General features: G+C 41.7%; 1 protein-coding gene across 2 annotated transcripts in view; it reads left to right on the top strand.

The window, feature by feature from the left end:
- The window catches only part of LOC308613605 (5-formyltetrahydrofolate cyclo-ligase), a 55,760-nt gene that overhangs the window by 214 nt on the left and 31,873 nt on the right, over window positions 1-23,673 (top strand). The window contains exons 1-2 of one of the 2 annotated variants that reach the window (XM_081227323.1): window positions 141-260; window positions 8,361-8,622. In XM_081227323.1, the coding sequence (XP_081083449.1) occupies window positions 8,415-8,622 (208 nt within the window). In that variant the 5' untranslated portion in view covers window positions 141-260; window positions 8,361-8,414. Of the gene's footprint in view, window positions 1-140; window positions 261-8,360; window positions 8,623-23,673 lie in introns of those variants that run through there. The other variant, XM_081227322.1, reaches the window with a different exon arrangement.

Here is a 23,673-nt window from a genome sequence, read left to right as displayed (position 1 = left end):
GAGAACGCGACAACAGCCACCATCACGCCGAGCCCAGGAGCCTCCAGGCCTGCGGATCTGCGCAGGCGCAGGCCTCCGACGCGCGCACGTCCGCCCGGCGCGCGCACGTCCGCTGAGGGCGCGCAGTGTTCCCCTCAGCGCGCGCAAGTCCTGTTGTGGGTGTTGGGACGCTGTTGGCCTCAGTGTCAGGGGGCGATCGCGCCGTGGAGAGTTATGGGGTTTGTGAGGGAGAGGATGGAAGTGGGTGACAGAATGCTGAGGTAAGAGCAGCGTGAGAGCAGAAAGATCTGGAGGGTAAGACGGGCGGACACCTGAGCGCCAGTGTGCCTTCAGTGAGTCTTAATGAATTACAGGAGACTTGCTCCCGGCGGTCCGGTGGTTAGGACTCAGCACTCCCACTGCAGGGGGCGCGGGTTGGCTCCCTGGTCGGGGAACTAAGATCGCACATGCCACGCAGCGCGACCAAAGAAAAAAAAAAGAAAAATTAGAGTCCAGTCATGGCAGTAAAATGATCAGAGAAAGATGCAATTACTTCAGACGAGGGAGCCCAAAATGGGGTGCAGAGATGCTCAAGGATGGAAGCCCTTCACTGAGCCTGTGGAGGGCAGAGCCCTGTCTCCGTAGCCTCAGGGCCTAGCCTTCTCCTATCACTCAGTAGGTGAACACTAAATGCTTTTTTTTTTTTTTTTTTTTTTTTGTTGGTACGCGGGCCTCTCACTGTTGTGGCCTCTCCCATTGCGGAGCACAGGCTCCGGACGCGCAGGTTCAGCGGCCATGGCTCACGGGCCCAGCCGCTCCGCGGCATGTGGGATCTTCCCGGACCGGAGCACGAACCCATGTCCCCTGCATCGGCAGGCGGACTCTCAACCACTGCGCCACCAGGGAAGCCCTTAAATGCTTTTTTGAATTAATGAAAGAACTGATTCTCATACTTAGGCTGCCCAAGAAGATAGGAAGCAGAAGAGAAAAATTAGGGGAATGAGTCCAGTTTCGTGCCTGTTGGTTATAATACCTCGATTTTGTTACTTTCGCAGACTGACTTGTTATATACTACCTTGTAGTATAATACAAGTTCATGTAATGCCAGTTTTCATATCAGTAAAAGGGCGGACAGATCCTGTCCTGAAGGCATGTGCTAAAGATGTCTGGGAGACTGGTTTTTGTTGGACGCCCGAGGGAAAAAAAATTGATGTCCCGTGAATAAGTAAATGTTAGTAATTCTAAGTCAAACTAATGATCCGTCTTCCCCAGCATCCTGTCTCTGACATAGATACCAATGTTATATTCGGAAATTAGCATGGGAGTTCTTTTCCTTGATGTCCCTTAAATTAGATATGCCGTAAGAATTTCTTAATTATCCTTCACTAGTCTATCAAACATTAGTTTCTCAAATTCAAGGTTCCTGTGGGTTAAAGCAGTAAAGCAAATACAAGCATTTCATTCCCCTCTTCATATACATAGGTGTGCAGGAGGGGATCTATGCAGATGTTAGTTTATTTATTCAAACTCAGTATTTTTAGCTATATGAGGAAGGCATTAGTTGCTTTAGTAGATGTAGAGAAGTATAGGATCTTATCCTTACTCTCTAGGTGCTTAAAATTTAACTAATTAATTCACATATACTGAACTCATACTGTGGGCCATATTTTGCTATGTACTGGGTTGTAGGAATGAAAAAGATAGGCTTGTTGGACTTCCCTCGTGTTCCAGTGGTTAAGACTCTGCGCTCCCAATGCAGGGAGCCAGGGTTCGATCACTGGTCAGGGAACTAGATCCTGCGTGCTGCAACTAAGAACCCGTATGCCGCAACTAAAAGATCCCGCGTGCTGCAACTGAAGATCCAGTGCAGCCAAATAAATAAATATTAGGGTAGGATTGTTGCTCTGAAGGAGCAGAGAGTCTTCAACAGGAAACAGATGTGTGAATAAAGAATTGCAGTGCTTTGAGATATACGGTAAAGGTAAACACCAAAGCTGTAGAAACCTAGCTTAGGGGAGGGGGAATCAGAAGGCTTTCTTTCTATAGGGAGATGTTTGAGAAATATTTTGTAGTACAAGATGAATTTTGTCTGGTGAAGGGAAGATAGGGTGAGTGAATATGTGCAGGAATATTTTGGCAAGAGAAGGAAAGACAATTTAACATGGGTTTTGGAACTCTTTAGCTCTGGATTTAATCTGGCTCCACTGCGTTTTAGCTGCATATGGCTTTGGACAAGTCCTCTAATCTTTCTGAGCCTCTGGTTCCTTATCTGTAAAAAGGATAATGTCATCCTTGAAGACCTATTGTGAAGGTTAAAGAAGTGTGTTAAGGGATGCATTGAGTGCTTTACATATTTTTGATATATCCTTTAGGAAGAGAATATTGGCAGCATTTTTGGAAAATGGGTTGGGGGTGGAAGAATGAGAAAAAAATACATGGAGACCAGTAAGGAGCTGTTGTGATAATTTGGGTGAGAGGTAACAAAGATGTAAACAAGGGCATGGGCAGTGAAGGTGAGGGGAAAAAGCAGGTAAATGGGAGACTATGTAGTGAGAATCAGCGGGCCTTGGCAATTAACTGGATGGAGATTAGAGAGTACTGGAAATGGGGAGTCACCTATGATTCCAAACTTTAGAGCTGGGGATAAAGGGTTTTGAACATTACTAGGCACAAGGAAGGTAAGAGTTGGAGCAGATTTTGGAGGGGCATGGGGACAATAAAGATGAGTTCAGTTTAGTTTCTTTGTCTATAGTAGATTAGAGTTAAAAAAAAAACTCCAGGTGGGAATAGTAGCCATATAGAGACAGAACCACTGATATCAGTAGATTGACAACTGAGAGCTGGCATCAGAGAGAGAAAAATTCAGAAGCAGACCCATGACTCCCAGTAATAAATACTTTTTACTCCATACAAATAAATGTACTCATATAAGAAATCTGTTTCACAACCAGGTGTTTGACAACTCTTACTATATGCAACGAATTTTAATATTTTCTATTTCATTTGCTGATTGTAACCCACTGTTGACTTCATGACCAACCAATAGATCAAAGCCCAAAATATCAACATACTGGGACTAGAACAGTGTTTTGCCATAGTGCATGTTCAATACAATAAAGGTATTAAATGATGCCTTTCTCCCAATAATTTTAAAAAAGGCAAATTTATTCTTATTGACACAGCACTTTTTTAATAATTTAGAAGTTTATCAGAAAAGTAATGTATGGTAAACAAATTATACTTTATGCCATATCTTGACTCCTCAACAAATAAGTTGAGGAAATTAGTGCCAAGTACTCATTTTGTTTTCCATTCTATCTGCCAATTTCTGACACCTGTATCATTATATTTACATTGCCAAGTTTTTATAATATTTGTGCTCTGTTCTGTAACTATAATGAGTCTACTGAGCATTTTCTCTGCCTGATTTCCAAACTTGAAATTCAAGTAAATATTATTTACAGTATTGTGGTTATATATATAGTGTTCACTACAGAACCAAATTGTATCATTGAATGTGTAAGAAAAGGATATACAATTCAATGTCACTAGATGTGTGTGGCTAGGAGGGGAATATTTCAAGTATTAATATCAAATACTTTCTTTTTTCTTATGCTTTATAATTGCTCGAAATTATGGCGTTCTTAATTTTCCTATTTGGAGTATAAATTTCTAATTTAGCTCTCTGTTCAAGCTTCCGATTGCCTTTGTTTTTCCTTTTTGGCAAAATAAGAATATGCCTTATCAATAGATCAATAGATTCTTTTTCATTTTGTTTGTTAAAATAAATCCACTTTCTTCTTTTTTTTTTAAATTTATTTTATTTATTTATTTTTAGCTGTGTTGGGTTTTTGTTGCTGCGTGCAGGCTTTCTTTAGTTGCGGTGAGTAGGTGCTGCTCTTCGTTGTGATGAGCGGGCTTCTCATTGCGGTGGCTTCTCTTGCTGTGGAGCACGGGCTCAGTAGTTGTGGCTTGTGGGCTCTGAGCTCAGGCTCAATACTTGTGGTGCACGGGCTTAGTTGCTCTGCGGCATGTGGGATCTTCCTGGACCAGGGCTCGAACCCATGTCCCCTGCATTGGCAGGCGGATTCTTAACCACTGCGCCACCAGGGAAGCCCTCCACTTTCTTCTTGAAAGCACTCTAGTCCACTGCTCCCTCTGGTCTGGTCGACTTTGAGTCTGTGCTATAGCCATTGCCCTGGGGTTCCTCTTTCTCTGCTTTTAAGTTAGGGCTGTTTCTTGAATCCAGTATCTTCTCTCTTAGACCTCTTCCTTCCTTCTTCTTTTTCTTTATTTATTTTTGGCTGCATTGGGTCTTCGTTGCTGTGTGCAGGCTTTATCTAGTTGAGGTGAGCGGGGGCTACTCTTTGTTGGGCTGTGCGGGCTTCTCATTGCAGGGGCTTCTCTTGTTGCAGAGCACAGGCTCTAGGTGCGTGGGCTTCAGTAGTTGTGGCATGTGGGCTCAGTAGTTGTGGCTCGCAGGCTCTAGAGCGCAGGCTCAGTAGTTGTGGCATGCAGGCTCAGTAGTTGTGGCTCACGGGCTATAGAGCACAGGCTCAGTAGTTGTGTGCATGGGCTTAGTTGCTCTGCAGCATGTGGGATCTTCCTGGACCAGGGCTCGAACCCGTGTTCCCTGCATTGGCAGGTGGATTCTTAACCACTGAGCCACCAGGGAAGCCCCTTTTTTTGTTGTTGTTATCTTATTAGATTGTATTCTCAAGTAACTTTTGGGGAGAAACTATTTATGAGGGTAAACTTTTTAATACTTTATACATTAGGAAATGTTTTTACCTGATTGAGAGTTTGAATTTCAAGTTTAAAATTATTTTTCCTTGTTCTGCTCAGCATCCATGACCTCCATTCAATCTGAAGACTGGTATCTTTACCTATTATATCTTTGATTACTTCTTTTCCTTTCTGCAATTCCTGTTAATCAAATAGTAAAAATCCTAGATTGATCTTCTATGTCTCTTAACATTTTTTCTCATTTTCCCCACGTCTTTGTCTTTTTCCCCTACTTGAGGCTTTCTCCTGAATTGTTTTAATTTTGGTAATCTTAATTTTAATTTCCAGGTGTTTTTTAATTCTCCGATTGCTTTCTTTCCAAAGCAGCCTGTTGTTGTTTTATAGATGCATCTATCTTCTTGAACTTGTCTGAGAAAGCTAATTAGAATTTTTAAAAATCCATGTTCTCTGAATTATAATTATCTCACTTTCCTGTTGGATCGCTCCCCACACCTCCTCTTTTATTTTCATTTATTTATTTATTTATTTATTTTTATTAGAGTATAGTTGCTTTACACTGCTGTGTCAGTTTCTGCTGTACAGCAAAGTGAATCAGCCATGCTTATACATATATCCTCTTTTTTTGGATTTCCTTCCCATTTAGGTCACCACAGACCACTGAGTAAAGTTCCCTGTGCTATATAGTAGGTTCTCCTTAGTTATCTGTTTCATACATAGTAGTGTATATATGTCAATCCCAATCTCTCAATTCCTTCCACCCCCTCCCCCTTTCCCCCTTGGTATCCATATGTTTGTCCTCTACATCTGTGTCTCTGTTTGTGCTTTGCAAATAGGTTCATCTGTACCATTTTTATAGATTGCACATATATGCATTCATTTGTTTTTCTCTTTTTGCCTTACTTTGTATGACAGTCTCTAAGTTCATCCACGTCTCTGCAAATGGCACAGTTTCATTCCTTTTACGGTTGAGTAATATTCCATTGTATATATGTACCACATCTTCTTTATCCATTCCTGTGTTGATGGACACTTAGGTTGCTTCCATGTCCTGGCTATTGTAAATAGTGCTACAATGAACATTGGGGTGCATGTGTCTTTTTGAATTATGGTTTTCTCTGGGTATATGCCCAGGAGTGGGACTGCTGGATCATATGGTAGTTCTATTTTTAGTTTTTTAAGGTACTGTTCTCCATAGTGGCTATATCAATTCTCCTTTTAAAAAATCCTTCTAATTTGTGTTTTGGCTTTCTAAAATGTTTGATGAACCATTACTGTCTGTACATATTTATGAATGAAGGTGTGATAGCTAATGGGGATTTCCTTTGCTTTTTTAGTCACTTTGGAATTCCATGGGAAGAATGGATTCTGACTGAACTGCATCCATGTTCCCCAAGTGTTGCGATCTGCTGCTCTTTTGTCTGTAAATACTGTCCCATCCACTCTGTCTTGCAGAAACTAGTCAAATCTCTATCCTCTTGTTATCAGTGCTATCATGGCTTTCTTTTTTGGTGCTTTTTTACTGTCATATAAATGAGATTTGAGGAAGAAAGAAAGATAAGTGTGTATACATAGTCTCACACTGAATTTTAACTGATGTTTATTACTGCTTATTCAGCTTCTGATTTACTGTGTTCTGCTTTAAACAGAACAAGATAGACATTTAACTTTCCCAGAAAGTACTTGGGTGCCAAAAGCCTCAGATCTGCCTAACATCTGGGTTTCACAGTTCCATTTGCTTTGCCCACTTCAGGCCTGATAATAGCTATGTAACTGCTCGGAAAGGTAAACTTCCTTCCTTAGCACTGGTTTGGTGTGCTCTATCTACTTAACTTCTGTGTCCCTTTTTATTAGGAATAACTTGACTTTCTGTGCCTGTGTCTTTCTGGCACTCACATTTATGTCACTTTAAAAAAAATAAATTTATTTATTTATTTTTGGCTGCGTTGGGTCTTCGTTGCTGCATGCGGGCTTTCTCTAGTTGTGGCGAGCTGGAGCTACTCTTTGTTGTGGTGCGTGGGCTTCTCATTGTGGTGGCTTCTCTTATTGCGGAGCACAGGCTCTAGGCACATGGGCTTCAGTAGTTGTGGCACATGGGCTCAGCAGTTGTGGCTCACAGGCTCTAGAGTTCAGGCTCAGTAGTTGTGGTGCATGGGCTTAGTTGCTCTGTGGCATGTGGGATCTTCCCGGACCAGGGCTCAAACCCGTGTCCCCTGCATTGGCAGGTGGATTCTTAACCACTGCACCACCAGGAAAGCCCTATAACTCACTTCTGCAGTAACTTTTCCTTCTTAGCTCGGAAAACGGGGAAGAACAGAAAAGGAAGAAAAAAAAGGGAACTAAGAGCTAACTTCTGAGACTGGGGAAGTTCTGAGATTATTAAAATTTCTAATGTGAGCAAAGCTCAGCCCTTTTCTTCTGCCTCATGAATGATTAAACTGAGTACAGAGGGGGTACTTTCCCTGGCGGTCCAGTGGTTAAGACTCCGTGCTTCCACTGCAGGGGGCACGGGTCCAATCCCTAGGCGGGGAACTAAGATCACGCATGCCAGCATGGTCCAAAAATTAATTAATTAATTAATTAAACTGAGTACAAAGGGATGCTTTCCCCCAGGTGCACCTTCTTTACAACATGGTGCTTGCTTTAGAGGGCCTTTGCCTCTCCAGGATCCCCCCCACCTTCCATCTTTGTGAACATTTTAACATTCATATGAACAGAAGAGCTTATAGCAGATGGGACGGAGGTGGGTAGAGCTAAGAGAACTGTATGGCATGTTGTCCGCCACAGGGAGTTTACAGACTGGCCAGGATGTTACATTTAGGGCACACCAAACAATTAATAATCAACTTATGACAATACATAATTGTTAGGTTGTATAGTGACTCTAAACATAGTAAGGGTTCTCTAGGAGTCAGGAAAAGTTAGGCCTTGAGTTGGGCTTAAATGGGTAGAATTTGGCAGGAGAGAAGGCTGACTATCCAGGGAGTAAAGAAGCTTGTGAGAGCTTCAGTGTTAAAATAAAGAAGAGACTCTTGGGGAAGTGGGTGACAGGATGGAAGTCTGCTAGAACGGGTAGGTGGAGTTCAAGCTTGGAATTCTCGATGTAGACAGCAGGGCCTCACAGTGACTTTTTTTTTTTTTTTTTTTTTTTTTTTTGCGGTATGCGGGCCTCTCACTGTTGTGGCCTCTCCCGTTGCGGAGCACAGGCTCCGGACGCACAGGCTCAGCGGCCATGGCTCATGGGCCCAGCCGCTCCGCAGCATGTGGGATCTTCCCGGACTGGGGCGCGAACCTGTGTCCCCTGCATCGGCAGGCGGACTCTCAACCACTGCACCACCAGGGAAGCCCCTCACAGTGACTTTTTAATGAATTGTCACACCTGCCAGAGTAGGTGTGCCAGAGAAGTGTAAAGGGATCAGAGAAGTAAGTGTTGGGTCCAGAAGTTAAAGTCAGGCTTCAGGATGCAGTATTATTTGACCTATTATATACTACTCTGCTGTTTTTGTTTGTTTGTTTCTGGATAAAGAGGTTGGAGAAGGCTGAGAGAAAAGGGAGAAAGTGTTAAAACTGTTAAGGGGAGCCACTAGTTTTTAAAAGTATAACCTTGGAAGTTATAACCGCCATCATTTCCCATTTAGGTGTTTACCCATAGTCAATATCAAAAGTCCAAAAGAATCTCCATCTTTCTGAGCATGCAAGATGAAATTGAGACAGAAGAGATCATCAAGGACATTTTCCAACAAGGCAAAACCTGCTTTATTCCACGGTACCAGTTCCAGAGCAATCACATGGATATGGTGAAATTAGCATCGCCTGAGGAAATCTCTTCACTTCCCAAAACATCCTGGAATATTCATCAGCCCAGTGAGGTCGAGGTTCGGGAGGAGGCCTTGTCCACAGGTAAGTGTTATGGTATTAGAATCCGCACCTTCGGATGCTCTCAGGCTGTGATGGGTTGTTAGACCTCTGATCCGCTTGTTATATTTGGGTCAGTGGGGGTCACTTTTCCTACAGGGATGAATTTGTATTTCACTTATATTCCAAGACATCGACCTAATCTAGTTTAGGGTGCGATGCCCTCTGTAAGCTGTGAAGTGTCAACTGTAATAGTAAGGTATTAAGGTATTGTTGCCTTTTCACAGACTCCTGCCCTGACCTTGTGGGTTGGATTATACGTTTTCTCTGAATAATATTGCATTTCCCATGGTTTCAATAATGGTCTGTATGGTAATGAGTACCTTATTATTAATGCTATAAGCATTTATATCTCCAGCTCAGACCTGTCAACTACTTGGGTATCACATGGTCATCTCCAGCACAACATGTTCCAAACTGAATCATATTCCCTCATGCCCACCACTATCCTGTGTTTCTCTTAGTGTATAGTACCATCACCACCCAATTCACAGTGCCAGAAATCTCAAGATCATCCTTGACTCTTCTCTTTCCCTCATGTTGCATGTGTGCCCATTGCCGAGTCCTGGTGCTTTTACTTACTGAGTTATTTATTGAACCTGTCCACTCCTCTCTAATCCCACTGCTACCACTGCAGTCTAAGCCACCATCTTCCCTTGCTTGGGTTATTATAACAGCTTCCTAACTCTTCTTCCTCTCCTCCCTCTCAATCTATTATCTATGTAGTAATTGAAACAAGATTTCTGAAATGCAAAGCTGACCATTTCTCTCCCCAGTTTAAAGTCTTTCAGTGACTTTCTGCTGCCCTTAGTTTGAATCACACATTCCTTAATGAGGCTCTTCCTGATTTGGCCTTGCTATTCTTTCCATTTTTACATCTTTCTACTCCCTCACTTTATAGTCTGAGTTTCAGCCACTCTGAATCTCTCCCAGTTTCCCATTTTTAAAAAATTGAAATATAGTTGATTGACAATATTGTGTTCGTTTCAGGTGTATAGCAAAATGATTCAGTCATATATATATATATGTATATTTTCCATTATAGGTTATTATAAGATATTAAATATAGTTCCCTGTGCTGTACAGTAAACCCTCATTGCTTATCTATTTTATACATTGTAATTTGTGTCTGTTAATCCCATACTCCAAATTTATCCGCCTTGGTAACCATAAGTTTGTTTTCTATGTCTGTGAGTCTGTTTCTGTTTCGTATATAGATTCATTTGTATTATTTTTTTAGATTCCACATACAAGTGACATCATATAATATTTGGTATTATATCCATCCATGTTGCCACAAATAGCGATGTTTCATTCTTTTTTTATGGCCGAGTAGTATTCCATTGTGTGCATGTGTGTGTGTGTATGTGTGTGTACACACATGTACACCACATCTTCTTAAACCAATCACCTGTTGATGGGCCCTTGGGTTGTTTCTATGTCTTGGCTATTGCAGATAGCTTCTGTGAACACTGGAGTGTATGTATCTTTTCAAATTAGGCCAACCCCATTTTGCTTTTTCTACTGCTGGACCTTTATATGTGCTATTCCCTGGCCAACAGCCACTTGGGAGATTTAGTCATTATCAAGCAGTCAAAGAGCTGGAAGTAAAACAAGCTAAGGGTACTATTTTGTACTACGATGCCTCAAACCTGTCTTAGAGGTATGTATTTTTGATTAAGACTTAAATAGTTGCAAAGAAATCCCAGTGAAGCTTTATGCAATCTTCTCTCAATTTCTGTTCCTTTTCATTGTTACAACATAGCCTATAAAATCAGTATGACAGCATGGGAAGGGACACAGTCAAGGTCTCGTGGTAGTAGGGGGATTATTTACTTTGCTACTTTTTCTCCTATATTATACAGTCCTGTGCTTTGCTACATGTTTAGACACCAAAAGTACACTCAGATCTACCTCCTAGACCAGATGAATGCCAACATTATAAAAATTTTAAGACAATGAAACATAAGGGAATGTAGTGTATCTTGGGAGGTAGCCTAGGCTTATAGATAAGGAAAGATAGGAATTGTAGGCTCTGGCATTGCTCACACTTCATCAACTACTTCTCCAGACTCACGGGCTTATGGGTGGAGCCCAGGGCACCCTCCTAGTTCTGGTTGACCATATTAACATCTCCTTCCATGCTCGCATCAGTCTGTGATGTCCCGGCTAATTGAAATGCTACTTGGTATCCTCCAGTAACGAGTTTCTCCAGAGGCAGCCCATTGTCTTTGTAGAAAAGCTCTGCTCCTTGTAGAATATATTGCTTTGGTTGAGCTAAAATGTGTCACCCTGAACCTTCATGTATTAGTTCTATTTCTGTTTAAGTACGATAGCGGGGAAGAGTAAGGAAGAAGCATGATCTTTCCTCTTAATTTAGCTGTACTTCCTGGTTAGGATAAACTCCGTTCAAACAAGTGAGCTAAATCATTTATATATAGGTTTTAGCACATCATTTGGCACATAGGAGCTATTCAGTAAATGGTAACTATTATTAATTTTAAACAAGGAAGGCAGGATTATTCATTATGCAGTCAACTCAATGCTACCTGAGTGTTTAACATTTGATAATTTCCAACAAACATTTTCTGAACATCTACTTTGTATCAGACACTGTATTAGCTCTGGAAAGATAAGGTCCTGGACTTCAAGGCGCTCACACTCTAGGTGGGGAGACAGAAAACATACATAAGTAGAATGACTATCCCAACCTGTCGTATATATCAAATATAAGTCAAATGAAAAGAATATTAAGAATATAGAAGTTCAGGGCTTGGCCCTGAATAGAAAAAAGTTCACTCACAAAACTGCTTGTGCATATTTTTTCTCCTCCATACCATTTATTCATGCTGTATTTGTGGGACAGGTTGCTTTTTCTCCCCATGTGTTTTTCTTTGCAGATGCTTGCAATTGGCATTGCAAAGGGTTAGGGAATTATACCTGTAGTTTCTTGAAATTGCAGCCTGGGAGCTAATGCTCTTTGCTGTTGTTTATAGAATATTCGATTCGCAGTCTCTGCTGTTTGTTATCTCCCAGCATCACATTCTGCACCGTGGATTTTTACTCACATCAGCAGTTTAGAATGTGGCATCTTCAATGCTACAGCATAAATCTAGCTTCACAGTGTTTGTGACAAGCTGACTAGAGCTCAGATTGTCCCCAGTATAGTTTATGCAGCCTGCTTATCTTTCTGTTTCGCTCACGTTATGACAGGTTAGAAAAAAGTGAGCTCTGGTATCCTCAGTTGCAATTATAAGTTCCTAAGCAAAAATTTCACACGGGCTATTTTTGTATTATGTATATAGCAAAATAACAGAAGGGCAAAAGAAGTGGAGGGACTGCCTCTTTACTGAATTTGTTCTCAAAGTGAAGGCTGCTTGGACAATTAGATTAGCCAAGAATCTTTCCACTGAAAGGACATAATCTAATTCAACGTGGCTTAAGCAAAAATAGGATTTTATTGGCCCAGAGACTGAAAAATCCACAGAAGGGCTAGCTTTAGATATGGCCAGATCAGAGTCATTAGGATCTACTCTACCTCTGCCTTTTGACTCCACTTTCATCTATATTGGCTTCACTTCTTGGTGCCACAGGTGGCCGTGGTAGTTCCAGGTTCCACAGCATCCTTACTGCTAGCAGTCCCAGCAGAAAAGAGCAAGTCTGTTTTCTAACGGTCCCAGTAAAGTCCTGGTCTTAACTCTTACTGACCCGAATTGGGTCAAGTGGCCATCCTGAAATCAATCACTGTGGCCAAGGACATGGACGAGGCTGAGTGACCTAGGCCTGGGTCTTGTCCATCCCTGAGCCACAAACTGTAACCAGGGAGAAAGAATGTGTTGACTGACTGGACACGGTCCTGTGCCCACCTGTGCGGCCCTACCCAAACCACTGAGCTGAGAGTGGGCTGGGAGCATTTTGCCACAGGAAAAAGAAGTACTGTTTCCAGAACAAGGGCAATGGATACTGGACAGTCCAAAATCAAACTCACCTATGCTGTTAATCATTTCTGAAATTCTATAGAATATAACAGGCTCTTTGCAGTCATAACTTTGTCAGAGCTGATTTTTTATTTTTGATCTTTCTGGAAGCTCTTTAGGAATTCATACCTATGTGTGGGTGCCTGACACATAACTCAAATAAATAAATGATCATAATAAAGCTTTCTATTCTTCAACCAAAACATTTTAAAGTGACTGAATGGGGCAGTGTCAAGGACAGAATCTTTGAACCTGACATGTGTAACTTCCCTCTAGGTAGTTCATGATCAGTACTTTTGGGAGGGTTAGGCTTGGTTTATTGAAGTCATTCCCATGAAACTGAGCTCCTTTCTTTCTTCAGTAGGGTTGCATGGCACCTGCAAGAATATAGTAAAGAGAGTGGGTATGAATTTCATCAAGGCATTTGGCAGAGTCATGATAGCCTTGATGACGGGGTGGAGGAATTTGGGTTGGATCGTAATACTTTATTCAGAAGATATTTCGTGAGTGCTCCTCTGTGGGAGGAGTAATGGGGGATGCAGCGGGGAACAGGGTGGACCTCTCCTTTGTGCGGTCCTGTTCAGCTTTTTGTTGCCACTTAGATGTCCCACTGTCCCTGGATTTCAGCATGTCAAAATTCATTCTTATCGTTCTCTTTGTGTTTTTCACATTTCTGTTAGCAGCCAGTTTGTACACATAGACTTATTCTTGTCTCTTTTCTACCCATCCAGTTATCAAGTATTACCAGGTTTTTCTTTGTAATATTTTTATCACCTGTCTTTCTCTAATTCCAGTTTTGGAGGATCCTTTGTCTACAGTTTTGATTCTTCATATCTGTTCCATTGGAATACACTTCCAGTTGGTTTCCTGGCCATATTGCCTTTCCTAAAGTACCTCTTTTTGTACAGGCCATCTACCCTGAAAGCCTTTCCTGGTACCCAGCATAGATCTGTGTGCCTGAGCAGACTGAAGTTCCTGCTAGCTAACTGTTGCCAAGAGAAGGGACACTGGATAAAATTTAAACATTCAGGCCACTGTCTGGGCCGCTCTTTTTACCTTGACTCCTTCTTCCGCCTGGTGCAGTTCCTCTGCTTCAGCCAAAGTAGTCTGCTGGAAGACAGTATTTCATAGCAATCGAGAACCCAGACTTGAGAATCAGATAAGCCTGGATGTGAGTTCTACTTTTGCTACTTTCTAACTATGTGACTTTGGGGAGGTTGTTGAACTCCTCTAAGTGTCAGTCTTGTCACCTGTGAGTGGATGAAGCTACCTCACAGGTCTGTTATGAAGCTTGAATGAAAAGTGCTTGGCATATAGTAGGTGCTCAGTAAAGGGGCTCTTGTTGCTGATGTGGATTCTGTTGTTTTTGCAGTGGTTGAGTTGTCATCTGAGAACACACTATGTGCATTACTGTGAAATTTGGTTACACCTACTGTTTTTCAAGGCTAGAATGTCTTAGGTGTTCCTTCCAGGTGGTATCTTTTAGTCTAGCGCTTAATGTCATTGCCTTTTGAGTCAGACTGATCTGAATTTGAATCTAGGCTTTACCACTTGGGGAAATTACTCAACATCACAAAGTACACATTTTCCCCTATGAAATCAGGGATAGTTGCAGTGGCCACTCATTGTGCTGTTTAGAGGATAAAGTAAGATGATGTATGTGAAGTGCCTTGTAGTGAACTGGCTCATGTAGTGAGGGATCAAAAATGGCAGTTACTGTCAACAATAAGCTCTTCTCACCTTCTCTAACCCTTCCTTGACTGCCCCCAATCCTCAAGTCCCTTTCCTCTCTAATTCTTACTCACCCAGCACTTAACATATATCCACCTGTTGTACAAATTCTCCTAGGGGGTATATTTCTTTTCTTTGCTGAGAGACTTTGCAGTATTGGGATTTATAATAAGAAATATATATTTGGTCTTCATCCCAGTTTCTGGCAGAGCTCCTAAAATCTTTGGAATTTCCCAAGTAATAAGAGCCATAAAGGGGTCTTGATATTCATAGCACACCCCTTTCAACCAGACCTGAGTTTATGTTGATGTGGTGACTTTGGAAAGCAACCAGGGGAATCAACTTTTGATTAGAGGGTTGGAATTTTAAGTCTCCCCACCACACTGACTTCTGGGGAGGGGAGAGGGGCTGGATGTTGAATCAGTCACCAGTGACCAATGATTTAATCAATCATGCCGTTGCAGTGAAGCCCCCATAAAAACCCAAAGGACGGGATTTGGAGAGCTTCCTGGCTGGCGAGCCTGTGGAGCTGCTGGGTGCTGTGTGCCCTTTCCCTGTACCTTGCCTTGTATATCTCCTCCTGAGCTGTATCCTTGTACAGTCAACTGGTAATCTAGTTAGTAAAGTGTTTCTCTGAGTCCTGTGAGCTGCTCTAGCAAGTTAATCAAGTTAATCCAACCCAAGGAGGGAACCTCCGATGTATAGCCTGTAGGTCAGAAGTACAGGTAACAACCTGGACTTGCCATTGGCATCTGACATGGGGGTTGCAGGCAGTCTTGTGGGACTGAGCCCTTACCCTGTAGGATCTGACACTGTCCCCAGGTAGACTGTGTCAGAACTCAGTTGAATTGTAGGACACCCAGCTGGATGTCAGAGAATTGCTTGGTGGCCCAGGAAAAAGCATTGGAGACTTGGATTATTTATTTATTTTTTCAATTAATTTATTTTTGGCTGCGTTGGGTCTTCATTGCTGCACGCGGGCGCTCTCTAGTTGCAGCAAGTGGGGGCTACTCCTCTCTGCGGTGAGCGGGCATCTCATTGTCGTGGCTTCTCTTGTTGTGGAACACAGGGCTCTAGGCGCGCAGGCTTCAGCGGTTGTGGCTTATGGGCTCTAGAGCGCAGGCTCAGTAGTTGTGGCTTGTGGGCTCTAGAGCACAGGCTCACTTGTTGTGGCGCCTGGGCTTACTTGCTCCACAGCATGTGGGATCCTCCTAGACCAGGGCTTGAACCCGTGTACCCTGCATTGGCAGGCGGATTCTTAACCACCGCGCCATCAGGGAAGCCCCGACTTGGACTCTTTAAGAGCAGAGCCCTTCTCCTAAGTCATCTGTACTCCTGGTGCCAGCATCATGTTTTTTTTGTTTGTTTTCTTATTATTTTAAAAAATATTTTATTTATTTATTTATTTGGTTGCGCCAGGTCTCAGTTGCAGCAGGCGGGCTCCTTAGTTGCAGCTGGTGGGCTCCTTTGTTGTGGCTTGCTGACTCCTTAGTTGTGGCATGCAAACTCTTAGTTGCGGCATGCATGTGGGATCTAGTTCCCTGACCAGGGGTCGAACCCGGGCCCCCTGCATTGGGAGTGCAGAGTCTTAACCACTGCGCCACCAGGGAAGTCCCCCAACATCATGTTGTTCACATCAGACTTTCAGTGAAAGTGTCTTGAGGTAAAGCCAACACTATTATGAATTCAAAGAATGCTTATATAAATTTATAGATGATCAATATTTTATAGTCATTAAAGGAAAGCTGGATTTAAAAAATAATAAGCATCTACCTAGGGGCATTTAAAAAATATATCAGAAATAGTTGTTTTATAAGATGCTGTGACACTTTTATTTGGTATTTGGGAATAAAGGGTTCATGTTGGACCTGGGCTGGAATAACCTTGCAGTTGATCTTCTCCCAGCACTCGCTTTGGGGAAGCTGTAGAGTTAAGATCCAGGTGGAATGTTGTACCTGCCGTGTGTGCTGTGCGCTGTTGCACCTGGGTGGGGAGCTATGAGTTGGTGCATAGGCCTTGGGTCTCTGAGTCTTGATCCATGTAAAAACCTGGTAGGAACTCACAGGTCTCAAGGGGACCTGCACACACCTTGGCTCTTGATGCACCCCATGTGGATGAGGGAGCAAAAGAAGCTGCATGCTGGGGTAGCTCCTGGGCCCAGGAGGAGGTGGAGATGCTGCTCTGTGCCCTTCTATAATGCCAAGTACGCACAGTCATACCTAGACTGAGGTCTGTTGCGTTTCCTGAGTCAGAGTGCCCGGTGAAACGTGTAACAGCCTCTGGGTCCCTGCTGCGTTCATAATCCAGTCTGTGGGCATTAACGTATCATGTTCTGCACACTCCACAGGCCTTCGCAGGAGTTTTGGGTGACCTCTCCCTCAGGACAGTTGAGAACGTTGCCTTCAGAGTTAGGCACTGCGGGAGGTGGAGCAAACACTAATGGTCCTCGTTCCATCTTCCTTGTGTTCAGGGGGGATCATCGAAGACCACGGAGGTCAAGTGACTTCCCCAAGTTCATACAGGCAGTTAATAACAATGCAGTGATCACCCAGTTCTCCTGTTTTCCATTCCAGTGCCCTTTGAAGTGCCATTTCTCTTTTCTTAACACCTCATTCATTAATGTTGCTTTATTACCACCTGGATTTTCCTTCTCTCCTGACAGTATACTGCACCAGAACCATTATTCACGGAATAGGTACTGTTGGTAATTGTATGCATGGGAACATCATCATATTTTCCCAAGGAAGAACTTGCGCTAAGTCACATGTATCTAAAAGTACACTGGTTGTGAAGTTAAGCTTTTTTTTCAGTCATTTTATATTCAAGTAAATGCACAGGAAGAACAGCCTAGGCTTTCATATGAATGATAAGTGTACACATGGTAGGCTTCCTTGGAGCTGTTCCAGGATTGTCTATTTTATCTCTTGCAGCAGCAACTTCAGACTATCTTCTCATTTCTGAGAGTGGTAGTTTACTTTTTGTTAACTCCCAGCCCATTAAGATGAAAAGATACTTCCTTAGGGATTATGGCCTGTTATTCTTGCCAAGATGCGTTAGCCTGCTAAATGTTCTATTCAAACATAGTGATTCATTGAATGTACTATGGAACACTTAAGTGTCATTATAAGGGCTAATGTAGGTGACTTAAAACTCTCTACCTATAGAACTTCAGGTGTTTAAACTCCTTTTCCAATTCAGTTTTTATTTTATTACCTTTAATCAAGACATTAAAATGTCTATTAGGTTTATGTATGTTTCTGTATATGTTAACTTGAGAGAAGAGGCAGAATTTTTAAAAATATTTATTTATTTATTTGGTTGCGCTAGGTCTTAGTTTCGGCACATGGGCTCCTTAGGTGTGGCAGGTGGGCTCCTCAGTTGCAGCTCACACTTTCCTTAGTTGCAGCTCGTGGGCTCCTTAGTTGTGGCTCACAGGCTCCTTAGTTGTAGCATGTGAACTCTCAGTTGCGGCATGCATGTGGGATCTAGTTCCCTGACCAGGGATCGAACCCGGGCCCCCTGCATTGAGAGCACGGAGTCTTATCCACTGTGCCACCAAGGAAGTCCCGAGGCAGAATTTTTAAGAGGAGTTTGAGTTAGAAAAAAATAAGTTGTTTTTAGTTTCGTCTTCTGATCCTTAAACCTCAAGTCAGAGTGGTGAAAACTGGTTTGTAAATAAATACCACCACGGGTATCTGTGCCCCACTCCTGCTCTCTTCATCAGCAAGTCCTCTCTCCTTTTCTCTCACTCCATCCTCAAGGGTTAATGGAACAGTTTTGGAACTGTTGATGTCCTTTTTTTTTTTTAATATAAATTTATTTATTTATTTATTTTTGGCTGCGTTGGGTCTTCATTGCAGCACATAGGCTTTCTCTAGTTGCAGCGAGCGGGGGCTACTCTTCGTTGCGGTGCGCGGGCTTCTCATTGCGACAGCTTCTCTTGTGGAGCATGGGCTCTAGGCTCGCGGGCTTCAGTAGTTGTGGCTCACAGGCTTCAGTAGTTGTGGCTCGTGGGCTCTAGAGCGCAGGCTCAGTAGTTGTGGCGCATGGGCTTAGTTCCTCTGTGGCATGTGGGATCTTCCCGGACCAGGGATCGAACCTGTGTCCCCTGCATTGGCAGGCGGATTCTTAACCACTGCGCCACCAGGGAAGCATGGGGCTGTTGACGTCTTAGAGAATGTCTAACCACAGGTTAGGGATAGCCTCCATCTTATCCGTTTTATGGGCAGGAGCCCAGAGGATCTATTTCCTCGAATGCCTTCAGCAGTGAGAACAGCCCTTTAAAATTCTTCATTAAAGCATTCTGAGGGGACTTCCCTGGCAGTCCAGTGGTTAAGACTTCGCCTTCCAGTGCAGGGGCTGTGGGTTTGATCCCTGGTTGGAGAGCTAAGATCCCATATGCCTCGTGGCCAAAAAAACCAAAACATAAAACAGAAGCAGTAGTGTAACAAATTCAATAAAGACTTTAAAAATGGTCCACATCAAAAAAAAAAATAAAAAAGCATTTTGAAAGCCCATAAGACTGGGATGTTTCTTTATGATGAATTATAACCTGTTCTTCTTTCCAGGGAAGTGACTTAGGGAATTTTCTCCATTGAAAAATGAGGACAAGAGATGATTTCAAGGAAGCTGGGCCAGTAAAGTGAAAGGAAGTTCTGCCTTTGTCCACTTGGCAAATGTCAGGGCTGACTTCTCTATCTTAGGTTATTGTGGTGACCTCCTAACTGGCCACCCCTGTCCAAACACTTGACTTCTCTGTCTCACGTTCCTGCCAAAGTGACCTTAAAACTCACCCGGATTGTATCACTCCACCACTTGAAAACTTTGTCTTCATTGCCTAGCAAATAAGTCCAGATTGAGTAGCAAGATTCAAGGAAGAGGAAAAGAGGTGTGTGTGTGTGTGTTCTTTTTTGGGGAGGTTTTTCTGTCTTTGTTCTTCTAGTTCCCTCAACCTGAAATGCCCATCTTCTTTGTCTGACTTTTGGAATCTTAATCATCCTTTAAGTCTCCTTAGCTTCCTCAGTCAGATTTAAACATTTCTTCCTTTGTATTTCTACCTATGTTATGACACCTCAGTGTGCTTTGTGTTGTTGAATTGGCTTTATTACATCACATGCTTGTAATTTCAAAGGTTTTTTTTTTTACCTTAATATTTGCAGGAATTGGGAGCCCACCACTTAAGAGGGAAGCCCATTCCACTTTAGACTGCTTTATAAAACGATAGAAGTTATTCTTTATTTTAAGCTTGTGCCTTCATGTGACTCTTTCACTTGGCAGTCCTGCTGCCCTTTCAAGAAACACATAAATAGTCTCGAAACATTTCCCTTGTTGTGTTTGGGCTTGAAACAGTACCCCCAATGAATTTGAGGTATCACCTTTTTCTACATTGGCTTAAATATCCTTTTTAAAGTATTATATAGGACTTCCCTGGTGGTGCAGTGGTAAAAAATCCACCTGCCAATGCAGGGGACATGGGTTCAATCCCTGGTCCTGGGAGATCCCACATGCTGCGGAGCAACTAAGCCCATGCACCACAACCACTGAAGCCGGCTCGCTTTAAGGCCCGCGTGCCACAACTACTGAGCCTGCGTGCTGCAACTACTGAAGCCTGCACGCCTAGAGCCCGTGCTCCACAACAAGAGAAGCCACTGCAATGAGAAGCCCACGCACTGCAACGAAGAGTAGACCCTGCTCGTCGCAACTAGAGAAAGCCCACGTGGAGCAACAAAGACCCAACGCAGCCAAAAAAAAAAAAAAAAAGTATTCTATAAGCCTAATGATTGTATGTTGAATGAATGATTGATAGTAGCTGCAAAGAAATGCAAACATAATCTACCAATGTTTATTTTTTTTATCCTCCTCATCATCTATAAAATCAGATATGTATTAACTAATTATCTGCAAGTAAGCAAGCAGAACAAGCCAATATTACTATTGGATGAAGTGGGCAGGGAGCTATAAGATGGATATTGAACAGAAACAAAAAATGTCTTCCTAACTGCCCATCTCATTACTTTGGTTTAAAGCAAATACACATAATAATTTAAGTGTTCTTTGGGTGTAGTGATGCTGGAAGCCAGAATCACTTGTAAGAAGTCCTGGGATGAATTAGTTTCTCTGATTGTCTAAACCAGTTGTTTTCACACTTCAAGCCTGACTCATTGGGGCTTTTAAATTCAGTTTAGTAGCATTAAAAAAAACCCAAAAAAACAAACAGGGCTTCCCTGGTGGCGCAGTGGTTGAGAGTCTGCCTGCCGATGCAGGGGACACGGGTTCGTGCCCTGGTCCGGAAAGATCCCAGATGCCGTGGAGCGGCTAGGCCCGTGAGCTATGGCCGCTGAGCCTGCGCGGCCGGAGCCTGTGCTCCGCAACGGGAGAGGCCACAACAGTGAGAGGCCCGCGTACCGGAAAAACAAACAAACAAACAAAAAACGCCCCAAAAACCCCCAAGAAAGACATAGAAAAAAACCTTTTATTTAAGTAAAGGTTTGTATGCGTGTCTATGTGTATCTGTGTTATGTGTGCATGCATGTGTACGTGTCTGTGTCTATGTGTATATAAAATGGGTCACAGTGTGTTTCTTACTGTAGGTTCCAGAAAGTTTGAAAGCCAGTGGTTTATGCATCTACTTCTCAAAAGGGCGTGTATCTTTTAGTTGGCCCCTGGTGGAATATCAGTGGGCTCACTGAGCAATAGGACAAACAGTACATTTTCTTCAAGTGTTAATTTTACTTAAACATTTTGGTGAAAACAAATGCAAGTTTTGTTAATTTCTCTAACTTTTAACATGTTTTATATGCTTCAACACTATGTTTCCTAGCACTGAAGACTTCTTAACTATTGTGTTTAATTGTGGATTTTTTTAATGGATATAAACCAACCTTCTTTTTCCATGTAAAGCTCTATGTCTCAAATTCTACCTCATTATCAATTTTGCTACCTCTTTGTGTTTGAATATGCCTTTGACTTTCTCCTCAATCTTTGGTGCCATTGTCTGTGGGCATGCCTCTTGTAAATAGCATACAATTGGATTTTTGTTTTTGCACCCAACTGGGAGTCTTCTTTTATTAGAAGGGTTCAGCCTGTTCTCTTTTCGGTGATAACTGGTGTGTTTGGCGTTCCCTTCTGTTACTTGTTATCTTGGTTTCTGTTTTTGGAAAAATATTTTTTTTTTTGCCATTTCCTTTTCCTTTGTATCCTTTTTTCTCTTTACTTCATGGTCAGGTATCCATTTCTATTACTGGTTACATTAAAATGTTTTTGAACCTCAAATACTCATTAGCATTATCAATATAGTATTGATTGACTTTTTTACTCCTGTAAAAGATAAGAAAGTGAATGTGCTTTTTTGTCCTAGATTTTAATAAACATAAACTGGGATTTAAAATCAGTAATAATAGTTTTAAAATGTGTATCTATTCTTTAAGGAATTTTTTGACATTTGATTATTTTCTTGCTATATTTATAAAGAACAGTCATTTAAAGTCAACTCTAAATTTTCCTAGGTTCATGGTTCATTGCTTCTGCTTTTAAATCATGTCTTCCTCATTCTTGACTTACGTATTTTTATTAATTTCTTGGTCAGATGGAGTATTCCTTTAAGTAATTTTTTTCAGTATGATCTGTGGGTGGCATATTTTTGGAATGCTTTTATTTTTGAGCCTGTGTTTGTGTATGCAGTGAATTCTTGAATGGAGTAAGAATTCTTGGGTCACACTTTTTTTTTTTCACTCAAAATTCTAGACCAGGGGTTGGCAGACATTTTGTCAGGTGCCAGATAATAAATATGTAGGCCGTGGGATCTCTGTAACAACAATTCAACTGTGCTGTTGTAATATAAAGTAGACAATATTTATATAGGGTATGGCAATGTTTCAGTAATACTTTATTTACAAAAACAGACAGCAGGCCAGATTTGTCCCTGGGGCTGTAATTTCTTGACCTGTTCCAGACAATTGATCCATTTTCTTGTGGCATTTAGCGCTGTAGATGAGAAGTCTTGTGTCATATCCATTTTTTCCTTAGTAAGAAACTTGCTTTTTTGCTGCTTGGGTTCTTTAGGAATTTTTATTATCTTTGAAATTTACAAATTTCATACTCATTAATTTTATGAATTCATTGATACTTAGTGGAATTCCCTGGTGGTCCAGTAGTTAGGACTCAGTGCTTTGATATTTATATTACCAAATAAACCAGCAACACTCACCATTCTTTCATTTTCATGAAGAGATCTACATTTTGAAAAACATACCTAGAAATATCTCTCCCCAAAGCCTTCAAAATACAAGTTATATTTCACTTTGAATCTAAGAAGATTATTTTCTGTGAAGAAAGTATCTGCTCTATTCAGAGACCCAATAAAGAGCCCCTTCAATGATGACTCATTTTCACATCATAAAATTATAACTGAACTGGCAGATAATTTATTATAACATATTGAAATGGGAGAGAAAAAGTTAATATAAAATACAAACTATTACATATTTTGTCTTCCTCTCTAATCTCTTTTGTTCAATTGAATTGAATACAGTTTCAGTGGAAATTCCTATTTAAGTTTAGAGTGCTTAAAAACAAGCTAGATACTTCATTCTGCATGCAGCACCTTGCTTATTGCTTTTATGTCTCCTGGCACTGTGCTACAAATCACAAAGCATTTAGGGAACATTCAGACCTCACTGAAATCATAAATCAAAAATTCCACAGCACTCCGTACTGACCTTGAATAGCTGATTACTGGGGCAGCTCGGAACACACACACACATACTCTCTGTCTCTGTCTCTCCTCTCCTCCCCTCTTCTCTGTCCCACATACACTTATACCAAAGCTTCAACATGTCTTCTCCTATGTTCTCACTAAATTGTAGGCCTGTGTGTTAACTGGAGATGCCTCTCCAAGTTGAAGAGTTTGAAGACTTCTATGGATTTAAAATTTTGCCTCTTTAGTGCTGGTTCTTAATCTTCTTATTTAGAAACATAATTTTTAGGTTGGACGAGTTACAAGTTTCATAGTTGTGATAGAAGCTTTCATTAGAAAAAGTTCTTAGAACTTTCATTAGGTATGCCCCTCTCCCCACACTTGTTCTAGTTGCTCACTGGTAACTAGGTGTCTTTAATAAATGTGGTTGGAAAACTTCTGTTGGTTTTTCTGACCATCTTACTTTTTTCTACTCATTATACTTTTCACTAATCCACATTAAAAAAACTTAAATATTTCTGAATTTGATGGTTATAACAAGCTTCAAGGGAAAAAGAGACTTAGCTGCAGTATAAATGTAAAAAATTAATAAACAGAAGCCTCAGTTAAATAGTCAGGAGACTGGAAGAGAGG

The sequence above is a fragment of the Mesoplodon bidens genome (genome assembly GCF_964165515.1).
Source record: "Mesoplodon bidens genome assembly, chromosome: 3".
Classification (NCBI taxonomy): domain Eukaryota; kingdom Metazoa; phylum Chordata; class Mammalia; order Artiodactyla; family Ziphiidae; genus Mesoplodon; species Mesoplodon bidens.
This window is presented reverse-complemented; position numbering and strand designations above follow the sequence as displayed.